Source organism: Sceloporus occidentalis, unplaced genomic scaffold (assembly GCF_023333645.1).
Source record: "Sceloporus occidentalis isolate IW3139 unplaced genomic scaffold, rSceOcc1.0.p SCAF_172, whole genome shotgun sequence".
Classification (NCBI taxonomy): domain Eukaryota; kingdom Metazoa; phylum Chordata; class Lepidosauria; order Squamata; family Phrynosomatidae; genus Sceloporus; species Sceloporus occidentalis.
The window spans coordinates 155,067-180,189 of NW_028317152.1; the positions used below are offsets into that span (position 1 = coordinate 155,067).

At 46.2% G+C, this 25,123-nt stretch overlaps 1 protein-coding gene across 1 annotated transcript in view; it reads left to right on the plus strand.

Moving 5' to 3' along the window:
• Nucleotides 1-25,123, plus strand: part of LOC149279305 (Golgi-specific brefeldin A-resistance guanine nucleotide exchange factor 1-like) — a 168,495-nt gene that overhangs the window by 132,361 nt on the left and 11,011 nt on the right. The window contains exons 33-35 of the mRNA XM_089501339.1: nt 5,962-6,112; nt 6,423-6,553; nt 19,208-19,309. Of these exons, the coding sequence (XP_089357465.1) occupies nt 5,962-6,112; nt 6,423-6,553; nt 19,208-19,309 (384 nt within the window). The remainder of the gene's footprint in view (nt 1-5,961; nt 6,113-6,422; nt 6,554-19,207; nt 19,310-25,123) is intronic.

Sequence of the window (25,123 nt, forward strand, 5' to 3'; positions counted from 1 at the left end):
CATAGCTTTTATTTAAAAAAATAGTTTACATGAATTAACATTTACTGGTAAAACTTTTTTCCTTTAGGGTCGTCTTATATTCAGGCTTTTTCATTTTTTCCTAAGTTAATATTCAGATTTTGGGGGGTCGTCTTATAATCAGGGTCGTCTTATAATCGAGCAAATACGGTAATTGCAAAAACAACCAGATACTGGGCTGGAGGTCCAGAACAGAACTAGGTGATGACACAGTGAGTCAGGTGAGTGGGACTCTGGGTGATACCTGACATCTGTATTTTAACCCCTTCTGTACTGGCGTTCTTGTACTGCGTCTTCCCTTGAAGACCGCAGTTATATTTAAATATTTTAATTCTGTGCTCGTGATTTGCTTTAAAGCGATCACGTACACAGAATTGAGGGGGGGGGGGGGGTGGCTGCTACAGATCGCTGGGTACACCCAGCGGTCAATAGCAGCCACCCCTCACGATCCCAGTGTCCATAGCGGCCCAGACCCAGATAAATGAAAATTTACTAAATAGCGCTAACAAATATTTACATTCTCTTAAACAAACTTGGTATTATAGAGGCGAAAAAGCTGACAATTTGTCTAATAAATTGAAAAAGAAAAGAGCCCAATATAAAATCACAAGAATATTAGACAAAATGTCTAACCCCTGAAAGGATTGGAAAAGTTCTATGACTTTTATTTATCCATATATAACCGCCAAAAAGAAGAAAAAAAATATCATTGAGGATGATTACTTTAAAAACAAGATGTTCCCCCGATTATCAGACTTTCAACTTGAGGCGTGGAATATGCCTTTTACTCTAATAGTCGGAAAGATAATCGGCAAACTAAAGAAGAACAAAGCCCCGGGCCCAGATCATTTTGATAAAATTATAACATTATTAAAAACCAACTATGTAGGCACCTGGTAAAGATGTTTAATGAGATATCAGAAAAAGGTAAAATCCCAGAAGAGATGCTGATAGGAAATATAATTCCCATTTTAAAACCAAGGAAAAATCCGGAAAAAGTAGCTAGTTATAGACCGATATCACTGCTGAACATCGACATCAAGATTTATGCAGGAATAATAGCTCAGAGAATAAAAAAGTGATCAGTGATTTAATCCATAATGACCAAGTGGGCTTTATCCCTGGACAGTTTGCTTCTAACCACATTAGTAGAGTTATAGATATATATGATCTGGCTAGGAGACAGAAGATACCCTTGCTTACCAGTGGCGTCTCCAGCTTTCATATTTAGGGGGGGCACATGGGGGGCCGATTATAAAATGGTACATATAAAAAGTTTTACCAGTTAAACTATGTGAACAATTGTTTGTTAATAAAAGCTATGATTGAGAAAATATTTTGTTTTTATTTCCTTTTTATTACAACCTTCCCTCCCAGTTAAGCACATCTGCCCCCAGGCTTGCCACTCTGCCCCAGAAATGCCTTATACCCTCTAAATGCCACTGTGCCCCATGATACGCCTTTTAACCCTCTATATGCCACTGTGCCCCATGATATGCCTTTTGACCCCATATGTGCCACTCTGCCTCCAGAATTGCCTTATACCCCTATATGCCACTCTGGCATTTAGTGGGTTAAAAGGCATATTATGGGGCAGAGTGGCATATAGGGAGATATAAGGCATTTCAGGAGGCAGAGTGGCGTATAGAGGGTTAAAAGGCATTTCTGGTGGCAGATTGGCATTAAGGGGGTTAAAAGACATTTCACAGAGCACTCTGCCTCCAGAAATGCCTTATGCCCCCCGTTTAACACTACCTCCCCCTCCCTCCTCCAAACTTACCGGTGCTTCAGCGTGTAGAGCTCTACGCGATTCGCGTACACAACTTCCGCTTGAGCGAATTGCGCAGAGCTCTACAAGCTGCCCGGACTAAGCACCGGGGACTCAGAAGCGCCGGTAAGTGGGGGGGGGGGGGGGCATAACACAGGAGGAGGATCCAGGTCCCCTGCATTGCTGCAGGGGATCTGGATCTTCGTCTCCTAGTCAGACCTATTTGAGGTCTGATTATAAGACAACCCCGATTATAAGACGAGGGGTATTTTTCAGAGCATTTGCTCTGGAAAAAACCTCGTCTTATAATCGAGCAAATACAGTATATATTATTAGTCCCTGCAGCCAATATATACAAATATTAGACCCTGCTGCCAATATATGTTAATATTAGCCCCTGCTGCCAATACATGTTAATATTAGCTCCTGCTGCCAATACATATATATTAATATTAGCCCCTGCTGCTGATATATATTATTAGACCCTGCTGCCAATATATAAAGAAATATTTGCCCCTGCTGCCAATATATATATATATATATATATATATATATATATATATATATATATAAATATTAGACCCTGTTGCCAATATATATATATATAAATATTAGACCCTGTTGCCAATATATTTTATAGTGAAAAAATTGGACCCTACCCAAGCATTTCCTTGGGCCCCGCTCAACACTCCCTTGCATGCAATCACTCTCTCCGCTACCACACCAAAAAAAAAAATTTGCCACGCTGACTGCAGATCAGGGGAAGACAGTGAGAGTCAGTCCTGCACCGTGACATTGAGAGGTCCTCTCCCCTGTAATCATCCCCAGAGTCCCTTTGTCCCCTCATTCACTAAACCATACCGCTCTTTTACTTACACCCTGTAGTTCAGGTATAGATCAAATAAACACATGTAAACAGCACATCCAACTGAATAAGATAAAAAAAAACTTGTATTTGCAGGTATACATAAATAATGTATGGAAACAGCACTGCATGTATAAACCAACAGAACACACAAACCCAGCATTGCAGGTATAGATCAACTGGAAATCACATGTACAGTCAGCACTGAAGGTATAGATCAAATAAACACATGGAAACAGCACTCCAGGTATTGATCAACATACAAATCCTATATTTGCAGGCAAACATAAATGATGTATGGAAACATAGCCGATACAGATCAACAGAATAACACAAAACCCAGCTTTGCAGGTATATATCAATTGGAAATTGCATATAAACTCTGCATTAAAGGTATAAACCCCCCTGAATCACTGGTCGCACACACCAAAGCAAAGAACCTTTGCCCACATAAAACCTGACCAGAACCCAAATTACACATACATATGATGTGCCATCTTTGTCGCCAAACAGCCCAGCATGAAGTCAACATCGTCCCCAAACAGCTGAACGTATGCCATGTTTGTCCCATAAACACGCTACCTGTGCCATCTTTGTCCCCAGTGCTTAAACACCCTGCTTATACCATCTTTGCTTTCTTGACAAATCAATAATAGACCTATGATTCACAAACACTTTTACAGTCACTCACTATTTCACTTTCATTCAATCATTTATTCTTTTACACAAATTATTTACACATATTCATTAATGCATCCACACATTAATCCATGCATTCTCTCTCTCATTCTGACTCTTTATTTCAATATTCTTGCCACCCTCCTTTCTCCCTATCTACCCCCTCTCCCTCCCCTTTCCCTCCCTAGCTAACACCTCTCCCTCCCTATCTACCCTCTCTCCCTCCCTATCTATCCCCTCTCCCTCCCTATCTACCCCTTCTCACTCCCTGTCTACTCCAAGAATGCACTCAAGCCACGGTGTGTGTCTTTCTTTTGAATTTAGAGTTTACTTCTGTTTGTATGACCTGCACTAAGGGGCACTAATATCAGCTTCTGCTCTAGTGATACATATATTGTACTTGCTTCAGCAAAAATGGAGTGGAGTAAACCAATATTTAAATGCAGTTGTTGTAATCCAGGAAAGCAACTACACAAACACTAGATAAAGAAGGTCAATAACTAGCACTGCAGGGTCATTACAGCACAGAGGACAAGTATGACCGACATGTTCAATGTGCACCATCCAACCCTGTCCAGAACACATTTACAGAAAATGAATACCGGTACATAGAAAGTCCCCCACAATGGGGCACACGAAGGATCCAGTCGTGCATGCCTGTCTGGAAGCGTCGTAAATGGAAAATGGGTTAGCAACAACCTATCTACCTCTTCTCACTCCCTATCTACTCCCTCCTAACTTGCAATGAGCAATGTTAAAACTTTCCCGTGAATTGTGCAAAAAATTTGGTCTACCTTCGGGTCAACGGTTTAATTTTTTGAGAGTTAAAAATGTGATAGACATCTGTTAAGAGACGACAGAATTCAAAGCATCTTAAACCTAGAAAACTTGCTGGTGACAAAAGTACTCTCTGTACAGTTGTACAGAGATAATAAACTTGAGTGAGTAAAAAAGAACATTTGACACTAGCACTTGATAAATGGGCAAGAGATTTAAAAGTTGTCATCCTAGGAAAAGACATGTAAGGCATTTTACCAGATGTGTAGCATAATTCACTGCTTGAATCTCCGTGAGGTTCAATTTTCCTATAGGGTTGTCTTGTATTCAGGCTTTTTCTTTTTTTCCTAAATTAATATTCCGATTTTGGGGGGTCGTCTTATAATCAGGGTCATCTTATAATTGAGCAAATACGGTAATAAGATAAAAATATAAACAAAAAGTCCGATATTTTTGTGCAATGAAAATAAGAAACAATAATTAAAACAATTATATTAGATTGAACGTATAATGTTGGGATCAACCTTGCCTGTTTGCCTTGTATTTTTTTTTTTTTACTCTTTGATGTATTTGTTTGTGTCCTTTGTCTCCCTGTGATTTTCTTTGTTTCATTGTATGCAATAGGACTATGATTACATACCCCTTTTGCAAACAATTGTGTTTTGTAATTTAAAGAACAGAAAAAAAAAAAAAATTAAAGCAATGTGATTGAGTGTGATTTGCCCACTGGAGTCCTCAGGATTCTGTTCAGAGACAGTCAGACAATATAACAATGGTGACATATACCAACAATCTGGAAGGTAGAAGGATTGCAGCACCTGGCTTTTCAGTTCTTTCTTGGGTATAAAAGTATTTAGCTCAGATGCCAGATCCCATGGTCTCTGTATATGGATGTTTTCCAAATGATTGTGAACAGAATGGGAAAACCAAAAAAAGATTTAAAGATTGTAAGCTCGTTTGAGCAGGGCCCTCCTCACCTGTTGTCTCTGTTAGTCAATTTGTTATGTTACATGCTACTTATGTCCTGTCTACCCGTTGTACAGTGCTACAGAATTTGATGGCGCTATATAAAACAATAAATAATAATAATGGTAACTATATGGAATGTGAAAGCAGCCCACAACAATCTGGACTATCCAGAGATAGTAGCTACTCTATCCATCCTGGTTTTACAATCTGACCTTCACAGGCTACAATTCCTAGGCTTCTGCAGTGTCTTTCGGCTAGTTTCAAGAAAGGTCTTCAAACCAAATGCTTTTGAAAATACAAATTGCTGCTTTAAATGCCTCTAGTCAAACATTTTGTTAGGGGCATGATTAAGAGGAAACCTCCAATGTGAGACCCTGTGCCAAATAGTCTTTTGAACTGCTGCAGTCTACTAATATAAAAATATTAACTTTAAAAGAACTGTACTTGATGGCCATCACAACTGTCCACAAAATAAGAAAATAGAAGTCTCTGGCTGTAAATGAGTCTTATACAATGTTCCACATGGACAAGGTTGTATTGTAGGGCTTACCTTTTTTCAGGCCAAAAGTTTCCAATGTCGTAACTCCTAACCAAGAAATAGTGCTAGCATCAGTCTGTCCAAGCCTAAAAGGCTGCGTAACATACATATGTGACTTGGACAGTCTGCTCTTTACATCCCCACTGTTGCTGCTACATGGATATTAAGGGAAGAACAATGTTACTCTTTGTAAAATTATTTGTTTTTGTTACTAGGCAACTCAGCTGCAAGTGGCTGATAAGAAATTGTAACATTGAACTGACCTTGGATTTCTTAAGGTGTTAGCGTGTAATGTATTCTTCACACTTGCACTTAAATATTCCTTTTCACTACTGTGTTTTGTTTCAGCTTCTTGACCTGATGCACACGCTGCACACGCGGGCTGCCAGTATCTATAGTTCTTGGGCAGAGGAACAGCACCACCTAGAGTCAGCAGGGGAAAAGATAACAGCAGACTCCAGGACACTGTGGTCAAGTTGCTGGTGCCCATTGCTGCAAGGTGAAGGGAAAAAGCTGTGAAAGATCTCAATTTTTACGTGCTAGTAGAGGAAACAAACTTTTGTTAGCCATTTTGTTGTTCATAATGTGTGTAATTAACCATGAGAGCGTCACACAGTGATACAACTTTCTCTTGATTCTGTTCCAGAACAACTTACACAGATTGTATTAACTAAATACTAATTGTATGAGAAGCAATTAATCTCAGGGGAAAGGAACACGGATAAAATAACCAATCCCTTTGCACAGAAGCTTATTGTCATATTAGGTTTGTTTGTGTAAAGTCTATATATTTCATTGTTGTTTTGCAGGCATTGCATGGCTGTGTTGTGATGCAAGACGTCAGGTTAGAATGCAGGCACTCACTTATCTGCAACGAGCTCTCTTGGTCCATGATCTACAGACATTAGATGCTCTGGAATGGGAGTCATGCTTTAATAAGGTAAAAGACAGCATTTTGCTTTTATGTAATTCTTCTGTTTGTAATTGTTATATTTTAATTCTTGCCAGAGGCGTATATAGGGTATGGCAGCCATGGCACGTGCCATGGGCGCCATCCCAAGGGGGGCGCCGGTGAGCGGCTTTTAAATGCCGCTCACCGGCATTTTTTTATTTTTTTTTTATGCGGAGGAGAGAGAGGGGCGCCTAGCAACCGCTCGGCGCCCCTCATTCTCCTCCACGAGCCCTCTACCCCCATCCCGGTGCCGGCATTTCATGCAGAGCGCCGCAATATGCCGACATTGCGGCGCTCTGCATGAAATGCCGGCACCAGCGAGCGGCTTTTAAACACTGATGCGGAGGAGATAGAGGGGCGCCGAGCGGTTGCTAGGCGCCCCTCTATCTCCTCCGCATCAGTGTTTAAAAGCCGCTCGCTGGTGCCCGCTGCTTCACTGCTGGGCGCCGAAATATGACGTCATATTACGGCGCTCAGCAGTGAAGCAGCGGGCACCAGCGAGCGGTGCAGGAAGACAGCAACATCGTGCTCCCGTCGCTGGACTTCAAGGTGAGAGGGGGGGGGGTTAAAAAGTGATGGGGGAGGGGGGTTAAAAAGTGATAAGGGAGGGGGGTTAAAAAGTGATGGGGGAGGGGGGCGTGGCTGACCGGCTACCAGCATGGCCGCTTGATTCTGGAGCTCCGGCGCACCTGGCCCATCTTTAGCTATTTTTAACGCTCCTTGGCCGCCATGGGCAAGCACGGCAGGGTTACTGGCACCCCAAAACCCTCGGGGTCTAAAGACAAGGGGTCGCTTACCTCGTTGCGCCCCTTCTTTCGTCCTCCGCCTGATCAGGACTCCCGCGATTCCTGTGCTAGGCCGCCATCTTCTACGGCCAGCGTGGAGAGTGATGTCGCAGATGAGGCTGCCTCGGTCGCTCGACGACCTTCTCCTGACCCCACTCCTCCCACTTGGCAGGACAAGTTTGATCTGCTGCCTACTAAGCAAGATATTGCCGACATCGTGGATCGCGCTACCCAAGGCATTCGCTCCAGTTTAACCGCCATACAAGCGGACATCCGTCATGTAGGTGACAGGGTTGCGGCCCTGGAGGGGGATCAACCTCGTGTTTTCGCGACAGTGGACTCGTTATCTGCTCAACTTCGCGAGCAATCGATTGTCATACAACAGCTCACGAGACGGATTGATGACCTCGACAACAGAAGCAGGCGCAATAATCTTAGGGTTCGCGGCCTGCCGGAATCGATCCTCCACGATGACCTACCTGCCACGCTTACGGCAATCTTCAATAAAGTTCTCAACAGAGAGGCTGACACTCCTGTTCGGTTCGACAGGGTCCATAGGGCCCTGCGTCAAAAGCCTTCCGGCTCTCTCCCTCCGAGGGATGTAATTTGCCGCATTCAAGATTACCCTCTCAAGGAAGACATTGTGCGGGCCTTTCGATCTCGACCTACCTTCACCTGGGATTCCTGTCCTGTTGCGGTATTTCAGGATTTGTCTCCGGCGACCCTTCAAAACCGTCGTTTGCTCCAGCCGATCACCCGGGCTCTCCGTGAGGCGAATATCCCATACCAATGGGGCTTTCCCTTTGCCCTCATTGTTCGGCGAGGTGGCAGTGCCCATATCATACGGCAACCGGAAGATGTACCCCGTTTTACGGAATCGCTTGGCCTGCCATCGTGCGACATTCCTGCGTGGGATTACTCCTTCCACCAGCCGGCGAGTCTGTCGGATCCGTCTAGGGTTTGGTCTCCTCGCCCGCAGCGTAAGAAGAGACACCACGGCGGAGAGGATGTGCGAGCTCGGGACACACACACTGACTAAACTCGTATGTTTGCCTTTATTTTCGCCTTTATTTCTTTTTTAATTTTTGTTATTTTTTTATACCTTATTGTGGGACGCTCTACCCTCCTGGACTTTGTTTCACCTGCTGGAGTCGCTGACGCTCGCCTTCTGTGTCCTGGCCTCTCGTCTTCGGCGGCCCTGCTTGGGCAATGTTCATGCGGCAGATCTCCTGACTGGCCCTCAGTGCTTCCTCCTCCGCTGTCGTTTCCGGACTCTCGGCTCTACGACGCTCAGGTTCCGGGAGGGTGGGGATGGGGGTCCTTCGTTCTGACGGCACATTATCATGGCTCCGCTAGCGTTTTTTTTTTGTTTTTTTTGTTTTTGTTTTACTGGTTACCCTCTTGTTCCCCCCTCGGAGCCGACCTACTTCCCTCCCTTTGGGAGTTGGAGTATTGGTTTACGACCTACTGTTAGGTCTTTGGGCTCACTATTTGATGCCTAGGCATCCGGAGTCCTGGGTTGCTTTCCACGGGCATTCCTTGGGCTCTTACTGTTCTTGTTTGATTTTTTATGGTTTAGTTTGTTTTTTTCTTTTGGCTTTTCGCCGCCAGGTAGTCTTACATTGCATTATGTTTCTTTTAATGTCTAGTACCGATGTCTATCCCTGATTGCATTAAAATCACCTCTCTTAATGTGAGGGGTCTTAATAAGCCGCAGCAAAGGTCCAAATTATTACACACACTACACTCCTTTCGCTCTCATATCGCATTCCTTCAAGAGACCCATTTTATAGCTTCTAGAGAATTTAAACTTACGGATCGGCGTTTTGCTCAGGTTTTCTTCTCTAGTTCGCCCGATTCTAAAACTAAGGGAGTGGCCATTGTTATTCACAAACTTCTCTCCTTCCAGCTTCTGGACGTGTGGAGGGATTCGGAGGGTAGGGCCCTTTTTGTAAAAGGTTTTATTGGTAATCAGAAGGTCACGTTAGCCAACATATATTCGCCGAATCGCAACCAACCAGCCTTCCTGTGTGGCATCTTAGCGAAATTTGGTGATTTTCAGGAGGGCCTGTCCCTGTTTGGGGGAGATTTTAATATGATTTTAGACCCCCTCCAGGACTCCTCTGCCCGTGTTTCTCACATCCCTTTTCGACATATCAAGAAGGTTAAACGCGCTCTCCACTTAAATCAGTTGGTAGATGTTTGGAGGTCCCAACATCCCTCTGATAGGGATTACACCTTTTTTTCGCCTCCCCACAACAGGTATACACGCATTGATATGTTGTTTCTCTCGCACCACCACCTTTTGCACCTTCGCTCGTCTTGCATTGACGTTAGCTCCTTTAGCGACCATGCGCCGATTCATGTCACGATCTCGCTGTCTCGGTCACGCCTTAAACCCTGGACCTGGAGACTGAATGAAAATCTCTTGGATAATCCCACTCACTTATCGGATCTCTCCGATCATCTCACACACTATTTTGCCGATAATGTTACGGATGACATTCCCTTTCCTACCATATGGGAGGCCCATAAGGCCGTTATGAGGGGTCACCTCATTCAGTTGGGGGCCACCCTTAAGAAGCTTCGGCGGGCTGAGGTTTTGTCGCTTACTACGCAGATTTACAGATTGGAGCAGGCCCATAAGGCCTCCCTGTCCTCTGTCCTTCTTCCCCAACTCCATACTCTTCGTTCTCAATTGGCCTCCCTCCTGGATGACAGAACTAAACGCTCCTTCCTGCTGACTAGGAAGCATTTTTACGAGTTGGGTGATAAGCCTGGGAAGCTGCTGGCTCGGGCTCTTCGAGCGCAGTCTTCTGCTTCCTATATTCCCAGGATTAGGAATGGTGGGGGCGACCTCTGCTTTGAGTCTTCCGAGATTGCTCACTGTTTTCATGAGTTTTATGCAGCTCTTTATAATCTACCCCACGCGGCTCCCTCCGATTCGCATTCTCGCCCTTCTATTCAGGATTACCTGGCCAAACATTTTCCCCAGCGACTGGAGGACTCCGTCATTGAGTCCCTGAATGCTCCGATTTCTAGTGACGAGATCGGCCTTGCTCTGAAGTCCTCTTCGAAGGGCAAGAGTCCGGGCCCAGATGGCCTTACCACTGGTTATTATAGTCGTTTTTTTCCAGTGCTGGGCCCTCACATGACCAAATTCTTCAATTGCTTGGCGGAGGGTCAGTTGCTTGATCCTCAGTCGAATCTGGCTCACATAGTGGTTATCCCCAAGCCTGGGAGGGACGCGGATCATTGCTCCAATTATCGCCCCATATCCCTGATCAACACAGACCTTAAACTTTTGGCCAAAGTGATGGCGCTACGTTTGGGCCCATATATTCCTGCCCTGGTCCATAGGGACCAGGTTGGGTTCGTCCTGGGGAGGGAGGCCAGGGATAACACTATTAAGGTGCTTAATTTGATTGCGCACGCTACACATCACTCCACCCCGTTGGTCCTGTTGTCCCTGGACGCCGAGAAGGCGTTTGACAGGGTGGCCTGGCCCTTCCTGTTCCAGACGTTGTCCTCAATCGGGCTTCGGGGTCAATTCTTCAATCTAGTTGGCGCCCTGTATTCCAACCCCTCGGCTCAGGTCAAAGTGAATGGTATTCTGTCTTCCCGTTTCCGCATCCATAATGGTACCCGTCAGGGCTGCCCCCTCTCCCCGTTGCTTTTCGTCCTGGCAATGGAGCCCTTGGCTTCTGCGCTTCGGGGTAACGCTAACATTTCCGGCCTCCGCATCGCTGATCATACGCATAAGCTTGCCATTTACGCCGATGACATGCTCTGCCTGGTTACGCAGCCCTCCACTTCCCTCCCGCACATCATTGAGGAGCTCCAGGTCTTCACGGGCCTCTCTAACTATGTTATTAATTTGCAAAAATCTGAGCTTTTAGGAATTAATTTGTCCCAGTCCCTTCGGGATTCCCTGGCCAGATCCTTCCCCTTTCGCTGGCAACATGAGGCCATAAAGTATTTGGGTCTCTGGATACCGGCTGATCTCTCTCAGCTTAAATCCTTAAATTTTGACCCCCTTCTTTCCTCTGTGCAAGGCGACCTTCGCAGGTGGGCTGTCCCTCATATCTCCTGGTTCGGCCGTATAGGGGTGATTAAAATGAATATCCTTCCCAGGTTCTTATACCTCTTGCAGTGTTTGCCCATTTTTCTTCCCAAAGCGTACTTTAAGGCCTGCCACAGGGTGTTCCGTAAATTCATTTGGGGGGACAGTTCTCCTCGCCTTTCCTTTCTACATATGGTCCGGCCTAAGCTCCGGGGAGGTTTGGGGGTCCCTAATGTGGAGTGGTACTGGTTGGCGTCTCACCTTCGTCGTGTCGTGGAGTGGTCCTTGGAGGCTCCGAAGTTGTGGATACCTCTGGAGAACTCGTTTTTGGCCCATCACATTTCGGCGGTTCCATGGTTGCAAGACCGTTTCCGTCGCTTACTGGTGCACTCACATCCCACGGTTTTGGCCACGTTGCGAGTCATGGGTCGTCTCTCACGCCGTCGCCTCCTCACGTCTGTCCCATGTCCCCTCTTCCCTCTCACGCATAACCCAACTCTCCCTCCCGACCTCAGTGGCAGTCTGGCTGGTTCTTTCCCTCGACTAGCGACGGACCGCGTTAGATTTTACCATTTCCTTCAGGGCGCTGAGTTTAAACCTCTTTCAGCTTTGATAGGCCTGGCTCCCCCCCCCTTTCGGTCCGCGTTTTTGTATCACCGTTTGAAACATTTTCTTACCTCTCTTCTCCCTAATCCCTTGCTCACCAGGGATCTCTCTGACTTTGAGCGGCTCTGCGTTCTCCCCAAAGAGCAACCGCACTTGCTCTCATACCTGTATGCTTTGGTTGTGGACGCGCATTGTACTTCGAAACCGTTCTACCTTAGTCTCTGGGAGAGGGACCTCTCCGTCCAGTTTGCTGACGATGATTGGGACAAAATTTTAATGCTTACCCATAAGGGCGTCCTCTCCTCTAAAGTTCAGGAGACCGCCTTCAAACTATTGTCTCGCTGGTATAAGGTGCCCCTGGAACTTCACCATTACTTACCTCAGGTTTCTCCATTGTGTTGGAGGTGTGCGGAGGCGGAGGGCTCCTTTCTTCACCTGTGGTGGGAGTGTAAGGATATTCGCCCGTTCTGGGAGACATTAGTCAGGGTGATCACTGAGGTGTCCGACCCGGATTTTGTTGCGTCCCCCCAGTCCTTGTTACTCCTCCATACTCAGGTTTCCTTCGGGTCTTTCAAACGGTCTCTCACTATTCACCTGATTCAAGCGGCGAAATCTGTCATTCCTAGGTTTTGGAAGAGGCCGGGTCCCCCCCCTATCGCCGCTTGGATTTCTAGGGTCAATTTCGTGTGTCAGATGGAGGACCTTGTGGCGACTTCTCGGGGGAGGGGGTATAAGAACGGCCTTAAGTGGTTCCCATGGTCATCCTATATGTCCTCGTCGCGTGGGATGGCCATTGGTTGTGCACAGCCTCCATGACCACGCTGGTCTCGCCCTCCCTGGGGTCCTCCGTGAATCCCCGGGTTTCGCTTTCGATAGGGTTTGAGGTTGCTCCTATTTCTCTTTTCCCCCTTTTTTTTTTTTTTTTTTTTTTCTTTTTCCGTGCTCGTTCTGGCTGCGCAATATGACAATAGACATTTTTCTGCGGATCTTTTTGTGCGGTGAGACCCTGGTTTCGTTTGTTTCTTGTTTGACGTTCGACGTTCCAGACATTGTAACGTCTTTATTGGGGCTATGTATTTTTCTTCTGTTATTCTCCTGTGCCTTTTGAGCAACTACTGATGTGTGCGTGACTCTGGATTGCAGTAAACTACTGATCCTTTCAGGTCTATACGTGTGTAACTTATGCATTATGTATCCGTGGATCATCCATTCTGACTTATATTACGTGCCTCTTGTGTGACTATGCACATTGTACCATGCGTTTGTAACGCCTTTGTGTTTACTGCTGTGCATGTTTTTTTAATAAACGGAGAATTGACAAAAAAAAAAAAAAAAAAAAAAAGTGATGGGGGAGGGGGGTTAAAAAGTGGTTGGGGAGGGAGGGAGGGGGTTAAAAAGTGGTTGGTGAGGGAGGGGGGTTAAAAAGTGGTAAGGGAGGGAGGGGGGGTTAAAAAGTGGTGAGGGAGGGAGTTAAAAAGTGGTGAGGGAGGGAGGGGGTTAAAAAGTGATAAGGGAGGGAGGGAGGGGGGTTAAAAAGTGGTGAGGGAGGGAGGGGGGTTAAAAAGTGGTGAGGGAGGGAGGGGGGTTAAAAAGTGGTAAGGGAGGGAGGGGGGTTAAAAAGTGGTAAGGGAGGGAGGGGGGTTAAAAAGTGGTAAGGGAGGGGGGTAAAAAGTGGTGAGGGAGGGAGTTAAAAAGTGGTGAGGGAGGGAGTTAAAAAGTGGTGAGGGAGGGAGGGGGTTAAAAAGTGGTTGGTGAGGGAGGGGGGTTAAAAAGTGGTAAGGGAGGGAGGGGGGTTAAAAAGTGGTGAGGGAGGGAGTTAAAAAGTGGTGAGGGAGGGAGTTAAAAAGTGGTGAGGGAGGGAGGGGGTTAAAAAGTGATAAGGGAGGGAGGGGGGTTAAAAAGTGGTGAGGGAGGGAGGGGGGTTAAAAAGTGGTGAGGGAGGGAGGGGGGTTAAAAAGTGGTAAGGGAGGGAGGGGGGTTAAAAAGTGGTAAGGGAGGGAGGGGGGTTAAAAAGTGGTAAGGGAGGGAGGGGGGTTAAAAAGTGGTAAGGGAGGGAGGGGGGTAAAAAGTGATGAGGGAGGGGGGTAGATATAAGTAAAGAGTGTGCATTAATGTGTGGATGCATTGAGTGAATGAGAGAGAGCATGAGTTAATGTGTGGATGAGTTGTCTGAATGAGGGCGAGCATGAGTTAATGTGTGGATGCATTGAGTGAATGAGGGAGAGCATGAGTTAATGTGTGGATGAATTGTCTGAATGAGGGAGAGCATGAGTTAATGTGTGGATGAGTTCTCTGAATTAAAGTGTGAATTAGTGAGTGACTGTAAAAGTGTTTGTGTATCATAGATGTATAATTGTGGAAGGGCAAAGATGGCACTAGCAGGAGGTTTGAGCCTTGGGGACCGAGATGGCACAGGCAGGGTGTATATGGGACAAAGATGGCACTGGCCGGACTGTGTGGGGACAAAGTTGACTTGTGGTGGGCTATTTGGGGACAAAGATGGCAAATCTTATGTGTGTAATCTGGGTGCTGGCCAGGTTCTATGTGGGCAGTGTGGACGCCAGGGCTGGCTTTGGGGTGCAACCTGTGATCTATGCCTGTAATTTAGGGGGTTTTAAATATACCTTTAATGCCGTGTTTTTATGTGAATTCCAATTGATCTTTACCTGCAAAGCTGGGTTTTTGTGTTATGCTGTAGATCCATATCTGCTATGCTATGTTTCCATACATTATTTATGTGTACCTGCAAATACAGGGTTAATATGTCGTATTCAGTTGATCTATACCTGCGATGCTATGTTTCATATATTATTATTGTATACCTGCAAATACAGGACTTGTATGTCTGATTCTGTTTATTTGATATATACCTTCAGTGCTGAGATCACAAGTGAATTTCAATTGATCTGGGTTTGCGTGTTGATCTATACCCGCTATCGGCAGCAGGGACTAATATATATACATATATATATATATATATATATATATATATATATATATATATATATATATATATATTAGTCAGCAGGGGCTAGTAAATGGGTTTTTATTTGGACAGGGGCGCAATTTCAGTGCTTGCCATAGGCGCTATTTTCAGTAGATACGCCTCTGATTCTTGCTCAATAACTTGTTTTGGGAGGTCGATACAAAATAATTTGCTGTTTTGTATGTACTTTAATATATTGTGAATATAAATATGAACATTTATGTAGGACTAGTGATTAATAGTAATAACTTTGTCTACGTGGGGAAAAAAGTTTTGGTATTCCATGAATATTCGCCTGTTCCTATGTTCAGGTCGGGCTAGTATTCTTGTACATTCTTCGTGTTCGATTATTTCTTTGTTTGTTGCCGTTTTTTTTTTGCAGAAAGGGTTAATATAGGGTTAACGCAGTACACACTACCAGGATTTTAAAAGTCTGTACCAGCAACTCTATCGGTTGCTGGCAGGGGCCTCCTCTGCCATCAACCAATGAAGTGGTTGATGCCAGAGAAGGCCCCTGCAGGCGACCAATAGTCTCCCGCACAGCCCTTTGACTTCTGATGGCGGAATATAGCCTGTCTCCCCCTTCCAAGAGTTAAAGGTCTTTAACTTCTGACGAGGAACCTACGGATTTCCGCTCCGTTTATCTACGCAGCATCGCATAGGTTAACAGGAGCGGAAATCCATAGGTTTGCCTTCAGGAGTTAAAGGGCCATAAGAATGACTTTATTGGAGTATAGAATAGGTTAGCTGTCAGAGAAGATGGACGCTTAAGTGTGGAGCTCCGCCACGGCGCTAACCTTTACTAGCTATCTTTAGCCATCCTGCATCATAGGCAGAAATAAAAAGCTGCAAGATGACTCAGAGACCCCTAGGGGAAAGGGCAAGCCAGCTTCCACCTCATTGCGGGAATATTTTCAGACGCCACAAGATCTCACCTTGCAACCATCTGAAGGCCTCGAGGTTCCCTCGCCTGTGAGCACAGTGGGTACGGAAGACAGCCGGCAGAGTGGAGGTGAGGATGCCTCCATGGATCTCCCAGGCCAGGTGATTGTGCATCGTTTGTTTGCCTCTGCCCCGTGGAGGAATGACTTCAGTACCCTTATTACGGCGCTCAAGCATACGGTGAAGGAGGAGATGGCGTCCCTGAAGCCAGAGTTGCTGGGCCTCGAGAAACAGCTTACCACTCAGGAACAGGAGTCCACCCGCCTGACCCATAATCTCTTGCAGATGGTGAAAATATCCACACAACACACCCTTTACCTGGCGCTTAGAAGTCCGAGGCCTGTCTGAAGCACGACCCCAGGAGGAGGAAGACGTATTTCGGGTACTTACCGAACTATTTAATTTGCTCCTCAACAGGCCCCGGGATGCGGTAGTCTGCATGTATCGTGCTTTGCGGCCACGTGGCCCCCGACAGCCCCCCACGGGATGTTGTTTGCCATAGGGTAGATTATCGGCTGAAGGAAACCATCATGAATCGGGCGCCGGAAGTGGGTTCTTGGCCATGAGGTAGCTTTCTATGATGATATTTCTGAGGCGAGAGCTGAGGTATAGTTGGGGTTACCCCTTTAGCCTGAATTTTCAGATCAATAATACCATTAAATCACTGAGATACCACCATGAGCTCCCAGAGTTTTTGGAAGATCTCTGCATTGCTGATCTACACATCGAGGACCGGGGACTGCCAGAGCTGCGCTTACCTGGGGTCCTGGTAGATCGTCTGTCATCTGCGCCGCCGTGAGACATCCAGACCCAGGGGACCGCAGAGGCAGCTGGATTTGATACCTGTCCCTCGCCGTGACGCTGCTCCTCCGAGAGAGTTTGCGAGAGAGGGGTGATGGTTGTCCTGCGCAGTGAGTAGTCATCATCGTACACATCTCCGAGGCCCTATGTTTTGAGTTTTTCGGCCCTATGGTGGTTTTTTATTTTATTTGTTTACGTGTCCGGTCTCCGGACCTGCATTCTACAGTGTGTGTCCTACCCGAAGGGACACTTGAACTGTGGCTATTGCTGTGGCTATCACTGTGGTCACGTATATGTCTTGTTTCCCCATCTGCCTTTGCTCTCGCCAGCCGAAGATGTGTGACAGGACATAACACACAGGTTATGGCTGCTGCCACAGATATTGTGCATATACTTTACGTAATGTACTATTTTGTTTTGTGATTTGCACTTCTTCAGTTCATCCCTGGGGCATGTGCTTCGGTATTATCACGGAGTCCTCTCCTCTCGGGGACTCGCACAGTCCTGCTTAATTCGATAGAGATCTTTTTTGATTGCATTTCACAGATGATATACACAAATATATATATATATATATATTATTTTTTTATTATTTTATGTACATACCTTCTTACCCGATGGGGTTTTTTTTTAGTAATAATCTAGCATCTAAGTCCAAAGCCACAGCTACACTTTTTGATAAACATACACCATTTATTGAGGAAGCCCACGTGACACGTGGTGGTAGATTTGTTTTTGTGAAGGCTACTATAGTGGATTCCCTAGATACCTTCGCTAATGTTTATTTACTTAATAGACTGCAGCACCGCTGCCTTTCCAGGATTATCAGGTTGCTGCAGTCTTTTCAAGAGAGTCTTTGGCAGAGATTTCAATTTAGCTTTTGAACCCAGGGTGGATACTTCTGAAGGGCACTCCTGCACACCCCCACATATCTCCCAAAAGATGAAAGCCTTATTACATGACTTCCAACTGGTGGACTGCTGGAAGGCGCTACATCCCTGTGATAGGGATTATAGTTTTTCTACTCCTAGAGGGCTCTACACTAGAATTGATTATCTGTTTATGCCATATTATCATCTTACTTAATTGAAGACCGCACACTACGGACTGATCACCTGGCCGGACCACGCACAGCTGGTAATGTCTCTGACTTCGACACTGATTAGACCGACTTCTGCGACGTGGAGACTTAATGAAAGGCTTTTTTCTGACTCGGTGCTCCAGGCCGAAACGAAAACACTTTTGACTATTTTTTGGACAACAGCTCGTCTGACTTTTCCCCACTGATTGTCTGGGAGGCTCATAAATGTGTGGTTCGCGGGCATTTCATAAAGGTTGGTGCTGAAAGGAAGAGAGCAGATTCAGCCGTCTTTGGGAACCTGTATCAAGAAATAGCGACCCTAGAACAAGCACACAAGGATACTCTAACAGACACGGCCTTTCAGCAGTTGCTTCTTTTGCGTAAAGACTTGCGAGGCATTCTTTTCTGAGATTGAGGCAGTTGTGTTATGAACAGCGTATTATGAACGTTTAGCTCGGGCACTGCGAACTCGCCGCAGGCAATTCTATATTCCTAAAATGTTCAATACCGTTTTTGCCTGAAACATTCCTATTGCACTATACCACTCAATTTATCTCAAGTTATAGACGTCGATAGTACCTCACCTACTGAAAGCGGCAAAAGCTTTTATACCGCTTCATTGGTAAAAGACCCCTTACCTCCTTCATTCAAGGAGTGGATTTTGAAAGTGGAACACATAAGAGCATTGGAAGAATTAGCTATGTCCTCTGATGACCAGAGTGAGAAATACAGGAGAATGTGGTATTATTGGATGGAATATATTGTGAGTCCGGATGTTCAGGGATGGAATGCTGTGTAGAGTGCTGTGTCGACTGTTTGGGGGTGGGTTGGGTTTGTTTTTTGTTTTTCTTTCTTCCTCTCCTATCCTTGTTCTCTCTTAGCCTTTGTTTCTCTGTTCCCTTTCCTCTGTGTTTTGTTCCTTGTCCTACCCTGTGTGTCCTCCACTTGACTTGTACTAGTCAAATTTATGCTTTTCTGTGCTCAACAATGCTCACAGATATGAGAGGTGCTTTGGTTACTGACGCATGTATACACTTATGTGTTTCTGTACCTCATATAGTATCGTCTGTTAGATATTTACTGTTTTGCTAGTCCCGCTGTGATGGGTCTCATGTCTCCCTTTTCCTTGGAGTGGTTTCTTTTTTCTGGGAGTGTGTAGCTGGGTAATTTTGCCGCTGTAAGCTGGTTTTGATGCTAATGGGAGGCACAAAATTCTCTTTAGTTTTTTTGGTCATTGGTTTGTCTTAAAACCTTGTATAAAATACTATACTGTAGAGTCAATATTTGGCTATTAATGTCATGTTAAACCAGGTGATAAGTTCCAACTTACCCAAAACCATCTTACTAATGTCTTATATTCCTTCAAATATGCCAATAGGTGCTGTTTCCATTATTGACAAAACTCTTGGAAAATATTAGCCCAGCTGATGTGGGAGGTATGGAAGAGACAAGAATGAGAGCTTCCACTCTACTTTCTAAGGTATTGAAATACATCCCTCACTTTACCAGACGATCTCCCTGATGTCCATGTGGCAGCAACAATGGGGTTGTTTCAATTGTAGGACAGACCCTGGACATAAATAAAGCCACCCACACAGACACCCCTTTACCCATCCTCCCAGTGTTTTTTTTTTTTTCTCTGTCCTCTTCCGGGTTGCTGGAAGCAGTACCATCTTGTCGGGTGGGGAGGGTTGATTTAACTTTTCCCCGTGCCAGCTTCTGATCTAAAGTTGGAGCCACCTCTGGTGCCTACTGTGACGGGACCGACCTGTACCCCGACTGGGTACTCCCGCCAAACGTTGCTTCCTCCTGACGGGACACCAACAAGTAACCCCTTCAGCACCAGGCAGAACCAGCGTTGTAGATAGAAGGAGGGACGTCGCTGCACCGAAGCCGCATTGGCACTGTGGCTATCCGAAGCTTAGCTACACAGTGTGGCTACAGCCCACCCCAAACATCAGGCAACACTCATGTTGAGGTGAAAGCAGGACTCATTTATTAAAGCCAAATACAGAACTATATATACACAAGTAGAAAAGGGGCAAGACAAATATCACATGATCCAATTACCATGTCAGGAAGGAAGTAATTAGATCAAATCCTGCAACACAATATCTGGGGGAAGGACAGGATGACACGAGACATAAATAATGACATTAACTGGGGACGTAGACGTGGAATGACGATAGACATATAATCGGCTTGAGACAGACAATGGCCAGGACACAGGGATAACAGGAGCTCACAGGATTAACAGCTACCTGTTATGTAATGGATAATTAGGTATGCAGCAGTGACACCAAGTCATACCTACAGGGGGTCTTAAGACAAGGGCTAACTCACACAATAACAGGGGAAACACTTCACACCTATACAATTAACAATGTACAGATAATCAGCCTTCTTCCTACCACAGGATGTCCAGCTGACGTTACAGTTCTGAGACTCTGAGTGCTAAAACATGGGGTACATCAGCAGACTGAACCCCTGTATCCACACACAGAAGTCTCTACAAGGCCTGGGCCCATAGTCGATAGGGAGGAGGCTGGCTCTCAGGCCTCTCCAGGGACCCCAGTGATGGAGGGTTCTGTCACACTTCTCCCCCTTCCAAATAGGACTGACACAGGAGGAAACCCCAAACGGGTTGACTCCGTAGTCAGTTAATTCACTTGGCCCATCAATGCCCTCCCGAAACTGGTGCCCCAAATAATCTGCCCCTCCAAGAGCAGTATTCCCCCGCCCCACCTCTGACTCTCCAGAAAAATACAACTGCCGCTGGAGAGAAGTGCCTACAGCACCTTCTCTCTGGAATCTTCCCAGTCGCTGGGGAGTGATGATGCCTGCATCTTCTCCCTGGGGCTCCTGTTGTCGCTGTGGTGATGGGTTGGCAGCGCCATCTCCCAGGTCATCTGCCCGCCACTGGGGAGGAGGGAAGACACCCTCGGCTCCCTGAACTGGGATCTGTGGCTGGGAAGGGAGGACAGGTTCCTCCACTTCCGAATCTGTGAGCTGCTGCTGGGGAGACTGGCCGTCTGCGCCATCTCCTGTGCACTCACTTGACCGCTGGGGAGTGATGCCACCTGCACCCCCTCCTTGATGCTCCTTCTGCTGCTGGGAACATGGGCCGGCTGTGCCGTCTCCCGGGTCATCCGTCAGCCGCTGGGGAGGAGGGACGACACCCTCGGCTCCATCGATTGGGATCTGCCGCTGGGGAGATGAGCCGGCTGCGCCGTCTTCCAGTTCATCTGTCAGCCGCTGGGGAGGAGGGACGACACTCTCAGCTCCCTCAACTGGGATCTGCCGCTGGGGAGGGAGAACAGGTTCCTCCGCTCCCAGAGTTGTGAGCTGCCACTGGGGAGACTGGTCGGCTCCACCATCTCCTGGACACTCGCCCACCCGCTGGGGAGTGATGCCGCCTGCATCCCCTCCCTGGTTCTCCATCTGCCGCTGGGGAGATGACCCGACTGCGCTGTCTCCCGGGTTATCCAACAGCCGCTGGGGAGGAGGGACAGCACCCTCCACTCCCTCGTGCTCCTGCTGCCGCTGGGGATGTGGGCTAGCTACCGCATCTCCCTGGATTCCTGTTGTTGTTCCAGATACGGGGCAGAGGCCAGGGGCTCCCCACCCTGTTGTCAGCGCTTCAGCTGGGGGTTGTGGATCTGAGCGAACTACCCAGCATTCGGAGGACCCCGGTGGGAAGACCGCAGCCTCATCCCCCCATCCTGGGTTAACATCCTCGGATGAATAATCGACAAAATCCATGGACACTGGGGCATACTGGTGAACACGGTCAAACAGTTTTTTATATGCTTTTTCCAGTTCCCACTCCTGTGTAGTTAAAAAGTCAAAATCACCTCTCAGTGCACCTGGGAGGTCCAATTCCCTGAAATCTCGGATGTCCATAATCCGCCACTCCACTGTACTGCCGAAATCCAGGTCCTCCTGAAGACTATCCCATAACAATCCTAGGCCGCCAAAGTCATAGCCCTCCGTGGGCTCTGTACCTTCCAGGCACCAACCCGCCTCGGCTGCATACCATCGTAACGCCCTGTATCCGTCATCCCACATCATCTCGGTTTGGACCAGCCCGTCTAACTCGGACACCCATTCCTCCCTGGGCTGCTTTCCCAGCAACGGCATTCGTGCCTCCAGCTGGAACCAGTAAATGTCCTCGCTGGTTGGGAGGCACTTACCCAAGTATTCCTGTTCCCATCGCAGAGTCTCCCACCAGAGTTGCCGACGGATATGATCCCTCCACCGCAGCTCGTCCTCAGCGGATACAGGTCCATCGGGTTGGGCCCGTGCCTCCTGCATACGCCGTCTGAACTCCAGTTCCATAGCTGAGGATCCTGGCGTTGCTCCTTCTCTGCCCGAAGGGTGACCAATCCTGGTGCTTTGGATGTCCCCGCTCCGGTGTGAAAGAGGAAACTTCCGGCCCCGGAAATCAGACCATAACAAATTTCTTTAAGGAAGCATCCCACCGCTTGCCACCAATGTGACGGGACCGACCTGTACCCCGACTGGGTACTCCCGCCAAACGTTGCTTCCTCCTGACGGGACACCAACAAGTAACCCCTAGTGTGACAGAACCCTCCATCACTGGGGTCCCTGGAGAGGCCTGAGAGCCAGCCTCCTCCCTATCGACTATGGGCCCAGGCCTTGTAGAGACTTCTGTGTGTGGATACAGGGGTTCAGTCTGCTGATGTACCCCATGTTTTAGCACTCAGAGTCTCAGAACTGTAACGTCAGCTGGACATCCTGTGGTAGGAAGAAGGCTGATTATCTGTACATTGTTAATTGTATAGGTGTGAAGTGTTTCCCCTGTTATTGTGTGAGTTAGCCCTTGTCTTAAGACCCCCTGTAGGTATGACTTGGTGTCACTGCTGCATACCTAATTATCCATTACATAACAGGTAGCTGTTAATCCTGTGAGCTCCTGTTATCCCTGTGTCCTGGCCATTGTCTGTCTCAAGCCGATTATATGTCTATCGTCATTCCACGTCTACGTCCCCAGTTAATGTCATTATTTATGTCTCGTGTCATCCTGTCCTTCCCCCAGATATTGTGTTGCAGGATTTGATCTAATTACTTCCTTCCTGACATGGTAATTGGATCATGTGATATTTGTCTTGCCCCTTTTCTACTTGTGTATATATAGTTCTGTATTTGGCTTTAATAAATGAGTCCTGCTTTCACCTCAACATGAGTGTTGCCTGATGTTTGGGGTGGGCTGTAGCCACACTGTGTAGCTAAGCTTCGGATAGCCACAGTGCCAATGCGGCTTCGGTGCAGCGACGTCCCTCCTTCTATCTACAACGCTGGTTCTGCCTGGTGCTGAAGGGGTTACTTGTTGGTGTCCCGTCAGGAGGAAGCAACGTTTGGCGGGAGTACCCAGTCGGGGTACAGGTCGGTCCCGTCACACCTACATCCAGCTTCTCCTGCTGTTTCAAGCAACAGGAAAAAATTTCACCAACACAGCCTTTCTGTTAGCTATTCATTTAGGGAACAGTTTTGATAGGAAATGTTTTTATTTATTTTTTTGTCGCCATTTTCTATTATTGAGGTATGTTGAATTTTTTTCTTCAGTTACATCTCTGTTCAAAAGTTCGTAAGTCTTTCATGGCTGCTATAGGCGCATGGGTAGGAGCTATCCTGACTTTGCCTATACATATTTTGTCTGACTGGCTTGTTACTCTTCAGTAACTGTTCAGTCTGACACCAAAAAGCCTTGTGGAGGTAAAAGGGGGAATAGCCTGTTTTAACCAACTTTTCATGTGCCAGGCATGAGTTGAAGTATAAGATATGGCACTGGAGCATTCTGTCAAAACCTAGCCAACACTGAAGAATCTTATGCATAACCTAGATTTGTCTGACTAGAAAATCAAACAATACAGTATTATCTGCCTTAGTGAATGTTGTGATTGGCAGGTTAGCCAGGCATACCACTATCCTAGTTTAGGTTACCTAAAGCCTCAGACCAATCATAGGTCACCACAAGGGTGTTTGCCTTCAGGGGCATGGACTAAACCACCCGTTTTATCCACTACAGTATTTTAAACTCACTGGTAGGGGTATGAGTGTTTCCATGATGGTCTGCTGATATTGTCTCTAAATACAGCCTACACACATTTAATTTGAGGAATTTTCATTACACAGTACTTTTCCCTACAAAATACTTATGGAGTAACTTAACTAAATCTTCCAATTTGGTTAATTAAGGATTAATTACTACCATCATTCTATTCCAAACCTGAGACTAAATTATAAATGGTTTTATTTCTTGGATGTTAATTACTGCTTGACAACATTATCAAGATTCATATATTTATTTACTGGACATTAAAAGGGATGCAGGCCTTTAATACCACTTTAGCTAGGGGGAATACACCCAACTTTAAGGTGGCATATGAGCAACCACACCTTTTAACCCTGTTTTGGTTGCCCTCTTTCAGAACCATGCCAACATCCTGGTTAGTTGAAGCTATAAGGCAGTTACCTGCTTGAAACCGGAACTGGTTCCCAAAAAACTCGCAGATCAGGACATAATCTAGATGGAATAGACAGTATTCAATCTGTCAGAAGTAAACCTTCTGCAAAAGGCTCTTGTCTCCAGATAACAATAACACCCTGTTGAAGGATGACTTTTTTGCCAGAAGAGCAAAACATCACTTAAGACCTATGTATATGTAGTGTTATCACAAGAGGTTTAGGCCTCCTTGATTTTTGTGTCTACAACTAGATATCAACTCACTGAAACAGTAAGCAGCTCTTAATGTTTTCTGTCAATTTTATTAGGGATGCACCGATATATTGGTGGCTGAAACATATCGGTCGGAAGTGGCATTATTGGCAAAATGCCGAAATAACAAAATATGGCCGAAAATAATAGTGCACAGGGGTCCTGCTGCTTATGTAAGCAAGCAATGTCTCTTGTACCACCCCTTAATTTTAAGTGGAAGGGTTTCCCAGCACCTTTACCCACCATAACTTTTGTTACTGGTATTTCTTCTGCTCCCCCATGCCTCAAGTATTAACCCCTTAACGTCCATTAACGGGTCAGACACGTCACTTTTTGTACCCTTCGTGACAATGGCCGTTTTAACATTTCTGCGCTGCTCGTGTTTAGCTGTAATTTTCTTCTTTCCCGTTTACTGAACCCACACACCTTAGATATTGTTTTTTTCAGGACAAGAAGGGCTTTCTTTAGATGACATTGTTTTGATTGTATCATATTATTTACTATTAAAAAAAGTATAAAATATGGTGAAACATTTAGAAAAAAATGACTTTCTAA